Raw genomic sequence first — 13,282 nt, forward strand, 5'->3', positions numbered from 1 at the left:
TTTGAGAGACTGAAAGGCAAGAAAGGGTGGCCCGGTTGAGGATGGAGTGTGCATTTGACGCACAGAATCTGATCTCCATTTCTTTGAGGAAAATCCAAAGCTCCAGGACGCAGAGAGGAGGCATCAAGCTCCACAAGAACTTACTGGTAACGTACGTTCTGAGAAACGCCAGGCAGTTTTATATGAGCAAAAACTTGTCGCAAACGCAGAGGACGCATCAGTATGAGGATGTAGCTGCAGTCCGTGAAAAGCAAGAATACCTTGAATTGACTGGGAGCTTTACGGAGTTGGCCGATGACTTCTACTGCAACTTTACTGGGGTTGAGTCGGACACTTGGCACTGCGGAGCGCACCAGCCCAACGGCCAGCCTGCAGAGCTGGCGCACCAAGACGCATCTGCCTGCGCAATGGTTTCTCCAAGTGACTCTGAGCTCATGGTTTCGGCAGCCTGTTGGAGTTGTGCAGACAAATCCTCCTGGGAGTTACCTATCCCAAACACACAAGCCAACCAAAAGACTGTCCTGGACTTGGACACGCATGTTGTGACTACTGTCACGAATGGATACTTCCACTCAGACTGTTGCGCGCAGCCAAAACAGCCGCAGGGCGCGCAGTGCTACACTAAAAAGCGAAAGATGGACACAAGTTATCATATTGTTGATCCAGAGTTTTATTTACCAGACTTTGGGCCAGTGCCATGTAAAAGGATGAGGACTGATGATGATTCACACTCAGACTCGGACCAGTTGGACACCACAAACATCTCCAACCTGATCTCGGTGCTGGGTTCAGGTGGACTGTCTGAGTTTGTGGGTTGGCAGCAGACGGACCTTGAGCAAATATTCGCCGTTCAAACAATTTGTTTAAAACATACACTGTTAACAGGCAGCGGTTGGACCAGAGCAATCGAAGCATTTTGATTTGTATGACTGTTTTTTCTTTGTATCATTTTATTTTATTGCTTTCAAATAAACATCGACACGACTGCAGTTCTCTCTATGCTCTGTTATTGAAACATGTTGATGAAATGTGATTATATAGAGAAATCATGTCCACTTCACATTTGCACATTCACATGTGTAGTGCCAATTGATATCATTTCTTCACACAATATGAATTAATTGTTATTTAGACCTTGTTTTCTGGTGATTCATTTGGGCTGCTGGAGTCTGTCTTTGGTTTGTATTTCCTTCAGAAATAAGTTGAAGCTGTTTCTCTGGAAAGATGTTGGACGAGCTCCATCATGTGGCCCGTTCAGATCTGTACAGCCTCATGCACCAGATCAACACAGAATGTTATTTTGTAAAAATGTATTATTTATATCAGGGTCTGCTTTCATTTATCAATAAAACTGACATAATTAAACATCACTGATGTATTGATTTTAAACTGAATCTCTCCTGGTGACTTAGGCTATATCACTATAGCCTACTGTGAAGTGTGCAACAGTGAGTATGTAGCCTACATTTACATATAAGGTCTATAATGACCTTGTCTTATTTTTTCCCCATAGGTAGACTATAATTTTAAGATAGGAATACCATATTGTCTAGGCTTAATTTATGACTCTGCTTTAACTAAAACTAAAATATAACCCAGTTATTAATAGTTGTTATGAATCACTGGAATCCATTTCTCCCTAGCTAATTAAATAAATAGGATAATTATAGGAGGCAGCCTTCATATCTGCAAGGTTGTTGTGAAATACTGGTGAAATGGTATGCATGCATGTACAGAACCAAACTCCACTTGTTCAAACAGGAGTTCAGAGCTCGCAGTTGTCTTGTCTCGGTGGGTCCGAGGGGGGGCGGGCAGCTGAGAATAGACAGAGTGCTTGTCCTTGAGACATGACTGCCCGAAGCTTTCCCATCTGTAAAGACTTATGCGCGTCTATCTGACAACATGTTGAGGGTTTTTGTCAGAACCGTGGTGAGTGTGTTTCTTTTTTATTGTATTTTGTAAAAATCTCATTGTGTTTTTAAGTGCGTAATAACAGTCGCAATAACGCCACATTTGGTTTTAGTGCGTCGGGTCAGGCTGTGTCTGAAGGGGGTGGGGCGCTGCAGGACAACAACAATGTGACAATATTAAGTTAAAATGTAACTCCTGCTTTAACGTTGTAGACTGGCATAATGTGTGGCAGGTTATTTACCAGGGCGGACCGTGCATTTTCAGCGTTTAGGCAACTTCTCCGTGTGCTAGTTTGCATCGCGTTAGCTAGCTTTAGCCGATAGCATAATGTTGACGTTAGCTTAACCTCAGTCCTGCTGACAGGGGCACCTGCAGACCCCAGAGTGTTACTTTCACTCATATGTCACAGGTGCTTTATTCTGTCATGCCAACTTTAATGGCTTTATCGGTCAGATTCCAAATGACAACATATCATTGATTTCTGTTTTAATTAGAGCTTCTTTTTTTTAAATACCAATGTATTGGGGTCGTTGGGGACCCCAGTCAAAAACACCTACCTATGCAGTTTTAATAGATGGAACTATTAATTAAGTTCATGTTTGCCATGGCACCTAATTTAAAGTATCACACACTATCCAGGTGTGGTGGGGGGCGGTGAGGGGAGCTCAATCTGACAATCTGTCAGTCATTTTAAAGGCTCTGTTAAAAGATAAGCTATATTTTTGATAAAAGTTGCAATTTGTATTAAACAAATATGATTTAATTAAATAATAATCTGTTTGTTTTTTTCAAATGACATTAGTAAGATAACTAATTTTTGAGAGGAAATTAGTTAACATTTAGATATCATGGTTATTCTTCTTATTCTCTGATCCAAAAGGGGCTAACCTTGTATATTTAATAAATGTGTTGGTAAATGGTAAATGGACTGCATTTATATAGCACCTCCCCACTCTTCCAACCACTCAAATACTTTTACATTACAAGCCACATTCACCCATTCACACACACATATTGATACACTGATGGCAGATGCTGCCACGCAAGGCGCCAACCTGTGTATCAGGAGGAGACTATTCATTCACACACACATACACACTCAAACAATTTGGGATTCAGTGTCTTGCCCACTTGACATGACGTGTGGACTGGAGGAGCCAGAGATTGAACTGCCAATCGACCAATTAGTGGATGACGCGGTCTACCTCCTGAGCCTGTAGGACGAGGGTTAATATGTTTGTAGGATGAGGGTTATGCTATGAATAGGACCTGGAAACAGCATAGCGCTAGTAGTTTATTTCACTTTAAAGCCCTCTTTGGTTGATCATTCTGTAACAGTTATACTTCTAAAACATCTATGCAGAGTTCCCTATTGCATTCACGCTTGCTTAACATGAATTAAACTTCAATGACCAATAGTGTGAACGACTTACATCAGTGCTGCAGAATATATGCATTTTCCTGCTGCTGCAGACTTATATATATAATAAATAATCATCTAAAATTTGATTAGACTTTCATCAAATTTGTTTTGAAATCCATCATATCAGATTGAGTCTTTAAAATTGATAACCACACTGCAGATAGATTTCTTGTTTTCATGTCTGTTAGTTTTAGCTACCATTCCAAAGGTTCAACTGTGTCAACCTATCTATTTATAAGCTGGCACAGGTTGCACCAGTGGACAAAAACAAATAGTACGACTGCTTCGTTTAGTTGTTTTGGTGTCAATTTCACTGACCAAGTTAATTTACTGCCTTTTGAAGTAATTCAATACTAAATCCACTTCTTACTCAATCCCATTTTTCACCATTTGCATCATTTACTCCCCAAGGCTTCTTTTGCACGCACTTAATATTTAACAACATGTTGACACCTGGATTTGTGAGGCGGCATCATTCAGCTCTGTGGTCCAGTTAATCTGGTTCAACTAGTCAGATATCATTGCGCTGTAAGAGTTAAGCTTCCTTTTGTTGATAATTTACGTATGTGATATTCAGTGGTAGTGCTGAATATCACATAGCCTATGTTCTTATCTGACTGACATGTTTTCCAGCTGCGGCCGGGCATGGTGAAGCCATGTCGCCTGCTCAGACCAGTAACACAGATCCCAGAGAGGTCCATCGTTCACCAGGAGGGTTTACCTAAGCTGCCTGTGCCACCCTTGAAGCAGACATTTGAGCGCTACCTGGCCACGCTGGAGCCTATCGTCAGCGAAGAGGAGCTGGAACACACCCGGCAGCTGGTGGAGGAGTTCCTCAAGGGAGGTGTGGGGGAAAGACTGCAGAAAAGCCTGGATCGACGGGCCCGAAAGACAGAAAACTGGGTAGATATTTGGTTTTATTTAGCTTTTATGTGTATAACTCAGTATAATGAATCAAGATCCTTCATAGTTAAATGCACCAGGGAAGGTTTCAATTTATGCCAGTGGAGGAAGTTATTAGAGTACCTTTCTCACACTTCAAGCTCAACTTAAGTATGAATTCAAACTCATAGTTATAGAAATAATATAAATATTTGCATGGTGACTTCATGTTAATTTCAGAAAGTAGGCTGGATCTTTCAGTGTATTTAGTCGTGTATTTGTTTGCAGTGCAGATATCTCGTTACTACTGTGTGCTGCTGTGTTTATGTAGCTATCAGAATGGTGGATGCAAACAGCCTATCTAGACTGCCGTATGCCGGTGGCAGTCTACACCAGCCCCGGGGTTGTCCTGCCCCGCATGCACTTCCAAGATCGCCAAGGACAAATGAGGTGAGAAAACCAGGACCCACATCTAGAAACAGCCACTATTTACCACTAAGCTGTTCCTCTGAAGCACATTCGTACAGTCATAAAAAAGTTGAGTCAGTACTTCTAATGTATGCTTTAAAATACCTGTATTGTTATGTTCCCTCCAGTGTCTACTAAACATTTATTGTCATTTAATAGGCACATTAATTAAGGTTGTCTGCAAAAGTGATTTACTTTCCGTTGAAGTACAGTATAAACAAGCTCATATGAAGCTGGAGTTTCTAGCCGACCTTTACACAGGCTTCCCTGTGCATGCTGGCTATTTAAAGCACTCTGGCTGCTCATAGAATTACTCAGCTGTTTTTGACTACTGTGACCCATTGGATACGCAGTGAACATGGTGGCCCCATGGAGAAAGAGTGTCAGCCTGTAGACTTATAGGTATTGTGGGACGACATTTGCTTCTTTTTTGTCTGTGCACTCTCCATATGCACCCAGTAACATCAGTAAAGCGGAGAATCATCATGTTTGTCAGTAACACAGCAATGTCTCTTCTGCAGGTTTGCTGCCAAACTAATCGCAGGAGTTTTGGAGTTTAAAAAAATGATTGACACGTGAGTCTGACTAAGAATAAACCAAATATCATACTCTTATAACATGAAGCTTGTGATGATCATGATTCACAATTCATTTATAAAACTGTGTCACAGTGAGACCCTGCCCATAGAGTATTTGAGTAAGAAGCCGCTGTGTATGGACCAGTATTACCAGATCCTGTCCTCCTGTCGTATCCCTGGACCAAAGAGAGATACTGTTGTTAATCACTCCATAGGAAAAACACCACCCAACCACATCACTGTGGTTCACAACTTCCAGGTACTCTAGATGGCACTGCTATTCTTCTCCTTATAGTACTTCTCAATATCTCAGCTAAATAATTGAACAGAAATTCATTTTTAAAATGTTATTATTGGTTCAATGGTGAGAAAAAAAACACTGGACTCATGCTAATTGATCCTGCCTGGTTCCTCCCTCCCAGTTCTTTGTCTTGGATGTGTATAACAGTGATGGCAGCCCACTGACAGTGGATCAGATTTACATGCAGCTGGAGAAGATCTGGAACTCTTCGTTGCAGACCAACAAGGAGCCTATCGGCATCCTAACATCACAGCACCGCAACACCTGGGGAAAAGCCTATAACAATTTGATCAAGGGTGAGGAGAGGAGACACAAAAATGGAGCTGAGAGGTCATCTAGAACCCCTTAGTATCAAATAGATTTATTCTCTAATTCAAAATAACATATCAGTATCAAAAATCATAGTAAAGGCCTTGATAAACAGTTCATTTTGCATTTTTTGTGTACTCAGATAAGACGAATAAAGAGTCTGTCCGTGCCATCCAGAAAAGCATCTTCACTGTGTGTTTGGATGCTCCAATGCCAAGAGTGTCAGATAATCTGTACCAGAGCCGTGTGGCTGCCCAGATGCTGCATGGAGGAGGGGCTCGATGGAACAGCGGCAACCGCTGGTTTGACAAGACAATACAAGCAAGTTTGAGCCAAACAACTTTACACTTAAAATAAGACTGTGGTTATGGTTGAGGATTTGCATATAATTTATAAATCTTCCTCAGTTCATTGTCGGTGAAGACGGTACATGTGGACTGGTGTATGAACATGCGCCTGCTGAGGGACCACCCATTTAGTCCGTGAGCCAGAGGGGTTGGTCGTTACCGAAAAAGTGGCAAAGGCTACCATACCTTTTCTGAAAGCCTGGAATCTCAGCTTTTCAATGATGTATGATGGCCATCTGACAAGAGTAGCTGTTTTGAGTTATCACACATAATGTAAACTAAGGTTGAGAAAAATAATGCGTATAAATCAAGCAGAACACTGACAGCTGAAAATCTATATTGGACATATTGGAATATTTTATTTTGTTATGTTTGGTATCATTTTAAAGGGGAGACTCTGGGCTTTCATTTAAATCCTTTTGTGAACATTTTGGATAAGTACAGCCAACCCTGGAGCTCTTCAAACTTTTAATCACACACATTTTCCTGCCATTTCCGCCTAAGTCATCTTTTGTCTTTTAATCCTGTGGCACCAGGGAGCATCAGAGAAACAAAATCCAAACACTGAAATACTGGCATGACCCTAAAGATTCAGAAAATGTATCATTTACCCATATTATCTGATTTGGAGGGGGTGATTTTCAGTGTTATATCAGACATGGCGTTTGAGAAAATAATGCCTATAAATTAAGCAGAACACTGACATAGCTGAAAATCTAAAAAACGGTATAACAAATAACAAATGAGACATGGATTCCTATGTTTTAAGGTGTGGTAAACCCAATTATGACATTGCCATTACTGTAAAAGGTCAAGGTCATGACTTTTAGGCATGGTCAATGACATTTTATGACATTTTCGTACAGATTGCATCATTCAAGGCCACGACACTAATCAAACTCCTCTTCGGAATCCTCATCAGAGGAATAGGATTGTTTCTCATCAGCAAAGTCATCCTTCTGGTTTTTGCACTGTCTTGCATGGCATAGGTCAGTGCAGGGCAAGTTTTTGGCAACACACTGACATGATGGAGTGACACAGTCCCTCTTGCATGAGCAGGACAGAAACTCAAGTACTGCTTGTGGACCAATGGAGACATTGAACCAGTCTATGGAGAGCTGCAAGTCACCATCTTGGTCCACTCTAGACCACCCATGCTCAACTGGGGAAGGAACTTCAGGGTTGTTCTCGAGGCATCTTCTCCAGATAGCACCTTGATAGTTAGCTCTGAGACAGTGCTTCCTGAGAGAATCTGAGCATGGAGGTAACTGCCAGGATTCTACACCTTTCTTTGCACAAAAAAGTGCATACCTCATTTCATTGATGTTGGTGATTCTGGACTTGGAGCTGTACATTTGACATGTGAACTCCTGTAAGACTGCATACAACTAAGGTGTCATTGTCGAGTCTGCCCCAACCTTCTGAACAGAAGTTTTCATTCTTCTGAAGAAGTTTTAGGGCTGACACTTTACCACGACCTGCAAATGCACTTACAGTGTCGCAGCCTGTGTATGCGTGTAAACCAGGCAAAGCCTGACACAACTGTGAACCCAGACCACGAGCGAGTTGTGAGATGTTTACGTAACTAGTGCGATTCTTTGTCCCTGACTTCAGGAACAGGTCACATGTGAGTGCATCACTGGTAGCCAGGCTTATCACCAAGACATCAGTGTCATCAGACACAAGGATGACAGATTTGTGACCAGTCCTTGAAGCATGGCAAGCATGGAGTAGCATACGGGTGTCAGCCTCTTCCTGAGTGGACGACAGGTCTGCTACCTTGTGCACTCCCTGTTGGGTCAGCTTGTAACACTGATCTTTGGTTGTAGTGTACAGAACCTTTTCACAGATTCTTGTTCTAGACTGTTCTTTGCCCCACTCTTTGAGCAAGAAGGTAGCAAGATTTGTTTTGTTGTTGTTGCTTTGTAGGAACTTCTTCCATTGCTGAACTCTGTGCCCTGCAGTGATCTGTCTGACCTCTGTGCCTGAGTCTGCACCTCTGGCCACTCTCTCCATGTGTTTGATAGAAGCCTCATTATATACATCAAAAACAATGTCAACACGGGTGCTGTGACTTGCTTCAGCTAGCACAGTGGACAAGACATAGTCTGCAATATCAGCAAATGTCTTGCCATCACCGTTCAGCTTCTGAACAAGTACCATGCCATCTATTACGCAGCTTGAATTTAATGGCAATGATTCAGCAACACATGGGAACTTGAGCAGTTGCTTGGCAAGTGAGGATTTGCAAGTCTTCCTCACAAGCAAGAGCCCACGGAAGTGGTCCAAGGGGATGAGATAACACTTCCTTCAGGTTGAGCTGTCTACTCTGTGCAATCAGTACCATGTGGGCAAATATTCGATTATCAGCTTTGAGGATAACTTCTTTATTCCCAGTTTTGCATATCTTTGCTTTTCCCTGCATTGAGGAGAATGTTTTCAGTTTCTTCTTGGAGAGTGGTGCATGGAACTGCTTTGCAGGAAGATTACTCTCAACACGCTCAGCAGAGAAGGTTCTGTAGGCATTCTCGCCAATGGTGTGTGCTTTCAGAAGGTCTTCAGCAACATCTGCTGGTGCTGTACTTCCAGTAGACAGAGAAACAAGGGACTCACCACCTGCAAATGGATTTATCCAACTAGAATCCAACAGATCCACAGTGCTTGTAATGTGTTCTTCATCTTTGGCAATTCTGCTTTGCCCAAGGTCCTTGTGAGAACAGTCACTTTGTTGGGGTCCCAGGGAGCTTTTCAATATAGACAGGTAAGTGCTTTTGTACTCAGCAGTAAGGTAATATCTTGAGACAGCTGCTGGGTTCAAGCTGAACCCTTTTGTGCCTCCAGCTGTCTGAGTGTCCCGATTGACAGTTTCCTCTAGGGTCTGGTCAATCGGAACCCTGCAAATGTGTTTGTTGCACTCAGCTGGGCCGAAAAGCCACCTTCACAGAGAAACATGTACAGACCTGGTTTCTCATGTTCAATGCTGCTCATCTCTGAGTAGTAAGCAGTGAGTGACCTTGCATAATTCAGATTATCATAGGCAAAGGTCCAGGGGATGATTGATCGAATGCTAGCCATGTGCAATGCCCAGTTTCCTTCACGTGATGCCCTCACAAGGTTTAGTACAACCTCCACCATGTCAAAATATGACATCCAGAAGCGGGCCAGTGGACCTTGCTGAGACCTGAGATGCTGCATGAATTCACAGAAGTACTGATGGACCTTTCTGAAAACTGTACGGTCAAGTGATTCTTCTACAGTGGTTGATGATATACCCTCAGAAAAGACACTCAAGACTAGGGGCCGGATATCTAGAGATCGGAGATCGTGGGCATCAGGATGGTTCTCTGTGAGCCACTGGGGAAACTGATTCCAGACTAGCCTCAGGAGGGCTTCATACATGATTTTGTGGAATCTCAGAGATCTATTGTACTTATGGCCATCCAAAACACCACTGACAGATCCCTCAGCCACAGCTCCAGATTCAATGCATATGTCCCTTAGGCCTGCAGCCTGGAAGCGCTTCCCAATCACACCCAATAACATACAGATAGTGTGAAAGACTCCAAGTCTTGGCACAATGTTGGGAAACCTGTCTCTATGTGCCCACAGAATTTCTATAACTTTACAGTAGAGAGCCTGATCAAAGGCAACTGACATGTTGCTGATGTGTAAGGAAGTCATGATGTTTTTACTTTGAAGGAGAATCTCATGAACAGTTGCCATCTGGGTGGCCGGGGCATTGATGGTTGGCAGATAGCTGACAACACTGGGAATAACATTAACAGAGTTTGCTGCTAAGATGTTGTAACCTGTCCAGCTAGGGACACTTTGATTTGTGGCAGAGTGCAGTCTGCATACCAACCATAAGAAGTTCTTCTTCAAAGCATCAGCACAGATATCTGTCTTGACCTCAACATAGGATCTAGTTGGAGGACCACACCTAGTTCCCACAGCATACACTGGCAGAGCTGGCAAAGATACAGAGACAGTGCTGTTGGGCACATCACAAGCTGGTCTAGGCAGTTCAGGACCGAACATCCGAGGCTGCACTGCTATACCATTGACCCTATGGGATGTTCCAAAAAAAATAATCGAAAACATTTTCTGCCATCGTTGCATTCTGTTTTTATTCACTTTTTGTTTTTATTTATACATTACAAGCTCATTATTTATACATTTTATTTCTGACTGGCTATTATTATATGTTTAAACTGCTTAAACCGCAATGATAACTTTTAAGGTGACCTCATCCAATATATACATGTCAAGTTTGAACATTTCTCCAAATTAGCGCCTATTTTAGTAAATGAAGCCTCATTTGTATATTTAGCCATTACTTTTGAGAAAACCTGCTATACAAGCAATACTTGTCTTAATTTATGTGATAAACTGGGAAAGTTTTGTGGTTATGTATAAAAGTTTTCTTATTTACCAGAGTCGCCCGAGAACAAGGCATTCATTTTTTAATGTAAATTCCATGAAATTGGGGACCTGATATAAATTATATTTGGTGGATATGTATTAAGGACCTTTTGAACTATCTAAAAATGCTTAAAATGCTGAATAACAACTTTCTCTAAAAAATATTTACCTCAGACTTCAACAAATTAGCATAGGGGTAATAGTACACTACATGTTTCTGTCTTTGAAAACGCCATGTCTGATATAACACTGAAAATCACCCCCTCCAAATCAGATAATATGGGTAAATGATACATTTTCTGAATCTTTAGGGTCATGCCAGTATTTCAGTGTTTGGATTTTGTTTCTCTGATGCTCCCTGGTGCCACAGGATTAAAAGACAAAAGATGACTTAGGCGGAAATGGCAGGAAAATGTGTGTGATTAAAAGTTTGAAGAGCTCCAGGGTTGGCTGTACTTATCCAAAATGTTCACAAAAGGATTTAAATGAAAGCCCAGAGTCTCCCCTTTAAAATGATACCAAACATAACAAAATAAAATATTCCAATATGTCCAATATAGATTTTCAGCTGTCAGTGTTCTGCTTGATTTATACGCATTATTTTTCTCAACCTTAGTTTACATTATGTGTGATAACTCAAAACAGCTACTCTTGTCAGATGGCCATCATACATCATTGAAAAGCTGAGATTCCAGGCTTTCAGAAAAGGTATGGTAGCCTTTGCCACTTTTTCGGTAACGGTTTCCATATTTTGAGGCCCTGGCTCACGGACTAATTGTGTTTCTCATCGATTATGTTGTTAAATGCATGTAAGTTTCATTTCCACTTTAAGATGAGTGTTTTCTCCATTTTTTAAATGAACTGGAGTTGACTACGTTTTTAACATTTTTCTCAACAGGCAAAGGATTGAAATAGTCCGCTCCCCCATGATTCCCCTGCCCATGCCTCAGAAACTTCGTTTTAACATTACACCTGAGGTCAAAAGAGACATTGAGAAAGCCAAACAAAATATGAACATGTATGTCGGGTGTATTTTGTGTGTTTTTATTATCATTATTATCATTATTATTATTATTATTATTATTACTGTTGTCTCTGTGTTGATTTCAGACATTTTAAGTAACTCACTCCTTTCTTTGTTTCACTAGAATGGTACATGACTTGGACGTGCATGTGCTCATGTTTTCTCATTTTGGAAAAAATGTGCCAAAGCAACACAAGCTGAGTCCAGATGCCTTTGTGCAAATGGCTTTTCAACTCGCCTACTTCAAGTAAGAAATCCCTTTTTGTAGTCCAAAATGATGATGCACATAGCCATTGAGTGCAATTTCATTCACTGTACACTGTTTTCACATCGTAGGATGTATAATATTTGCTGCCCGACCTGTGAGAGTGCATCATTAAGAATGTTCAAATATGGGCGTACAGATGCAATCCGTGCAACCACTGCAGACTCTTTAAATTTCGTCCAGGCAATGCAAGACCCAGCTAAACAGGTACTGTTAAACCACTACAAGTTGAAAGTGAATGTATGTAATGTATATATGACATGTAAGCTGTCTTACTGATCAGTTAATGTTACCAACAGAACACAGAGAGGCTGGAACTACTGCAGAAAGCTGTTCAGACACATCAGGACAACGCGTACAATGTGAGGACTGGTGTTCATCAACATATCAGTCTGGTTTTTTTCTTACATCATCTGATTCATTTCAGTTTGACACATGCAGCTTTCTTTTTTTTAGACCATTCATGGACAAGCCATAGACAGACACCTTCTCGGGCTGAGGATGCAGGGTATTGAAGACCTGACCTCTTTGCCTGAGATATTCATGGACACCTCTTTTGCTGTGGCTCACCATTATAATCTCTTAACCAGCCAGGTATATTTATATAGTAAAATCAACAGTCTATCATTACAAAGCAAATTATTATTTTCCATCATATTTCTATGTTCGCGTATTTGCCGTCATCTCCCGTCTCTGTGTCCAGGTTGGCTCCAAGACAGACTGTGTGATGTGCTTTGGTCCAATGGTGCCAGATGGCTATGGGGTGTGTTACAATCCCATGGATGAGCACATCAACATCGCCATCACGGCCTTTAACAGCTGTGAGGAGACTCACGCTGCCAAGTTTGCCCAAGCTGTAGAGGATGCTCTGTTGGGCATGAGAGCTCTCCTGGAAGACACAGCTACAGCCAAGCAGTGATCCCACACAGCAGCCTGGTATGGTGTTTGTGTCCCTCTGGCCTGTATGGGAGCTGGAACCAAACTAGTGCCGGCGTTGTGGCAGAGTGCCATGTTGGCATAGATGCACATGTACTGACTGTGTTAGAGATGAGGGAAAACCTGTTATGGAAAGGTTCTAAGGAGTGAAACGTTTGACTGTGAATGCACTGCCTTTGAGATGAAAAACAATTCTCTGATGGAAATTCTATATTTTAATATATTGTGCTATATATATATATATATATATATATATATTTAAAAACACTACATGAACATGATTTGCTAATTGTATGTTTTGTTTGTTTGTTTGTTTATACCCTTGCTCATTGTGCAGTGTACAGAATGATGTCATTCTTGATTTAAAGATTTTGAGTTCTTTAATGTGTATATTATTGATTTCAGGTCAACATAAT

At 41.4% G+C, this 13,282-nt stretch overlaps 2 protein-coding genes across 3 annotated transcripts; both read left to right on the plus strand.

Moving 5' to 3' along the window:
• LOC133979581 (immediate early response gene 5-like protein) lies at window positions 1–974 on the plus strand. Its single transcript, XM_062418127.1, has one exon. The coding sequence runs from the start codon at window positions 42–44 to the stop codon at window positions 918–920; it is 879 nt and encodes a 292-aa protein (XP_062274111.1). The 5' UTR covers window positions 1–41; the 3' UTR covers window positions 921–974.
• Window positions 975–1,805: 831 nt separating this feature from the next.
• Window positions 1,806–13,250, plus strand: LOC133979246 (carnitine O-acetyltransferase-like). Of its 2 annotated transcripts, none has more exons than XM_062417735.1 (15): window positions 1,806–1,929; window positions 3,968–4,237; window positions 4,548–4,666; window positions 5,206–5,259; window positions 5,356–5,521; window positions 5,685–5,859; window positions 6,015–6,193; window positions 6,280–6,345; window positions 11,416–11,450; window positions 11,540–11,659; window positions 11,790–11,912; window positions 12,002–12,137; window positions 12,230–12,292; window positions 12,387–12,524; window positions 12,634–13,250. In XM_062417735.1, the coding sequence occupies exons 1-15, from the start codon at window positions 1,903–1,905 to the stop codon at window positions 12,847–12,849; spliced, it is 1,887 nt and encodes a 628-aa protein (XP_062273719.1). In that variant the 5' UTR covers window positions 1,806–1,902; the 3' UTR covers window positions 12,850–13,250. The 2 variants fall into 2 exon arrangements, with proteins under 2 accessions (XP_062273719.1, XP_062273720.1); XM_062417736.1 differs by lacking the exon at window positions 1,806–1,929 and adding an exon at window positions 3,224–3,862.
• Window positions 13,251–13,282: the final 32 nt, after the last annotated feature.

Source organism: Scomber scombrus, chromosome 4 (assembly GCF_963691925.1).
Source record: "Scomber scombrus chromosome 4, fScoSco1.1, whole genome shotgun sequence".
Taxonomy (NCBI): Eukaryota; Metazoa; Chordata; class Actinopteri; order Scombriformes; family Scombridae; genus Scomber; species Scomber scombrus.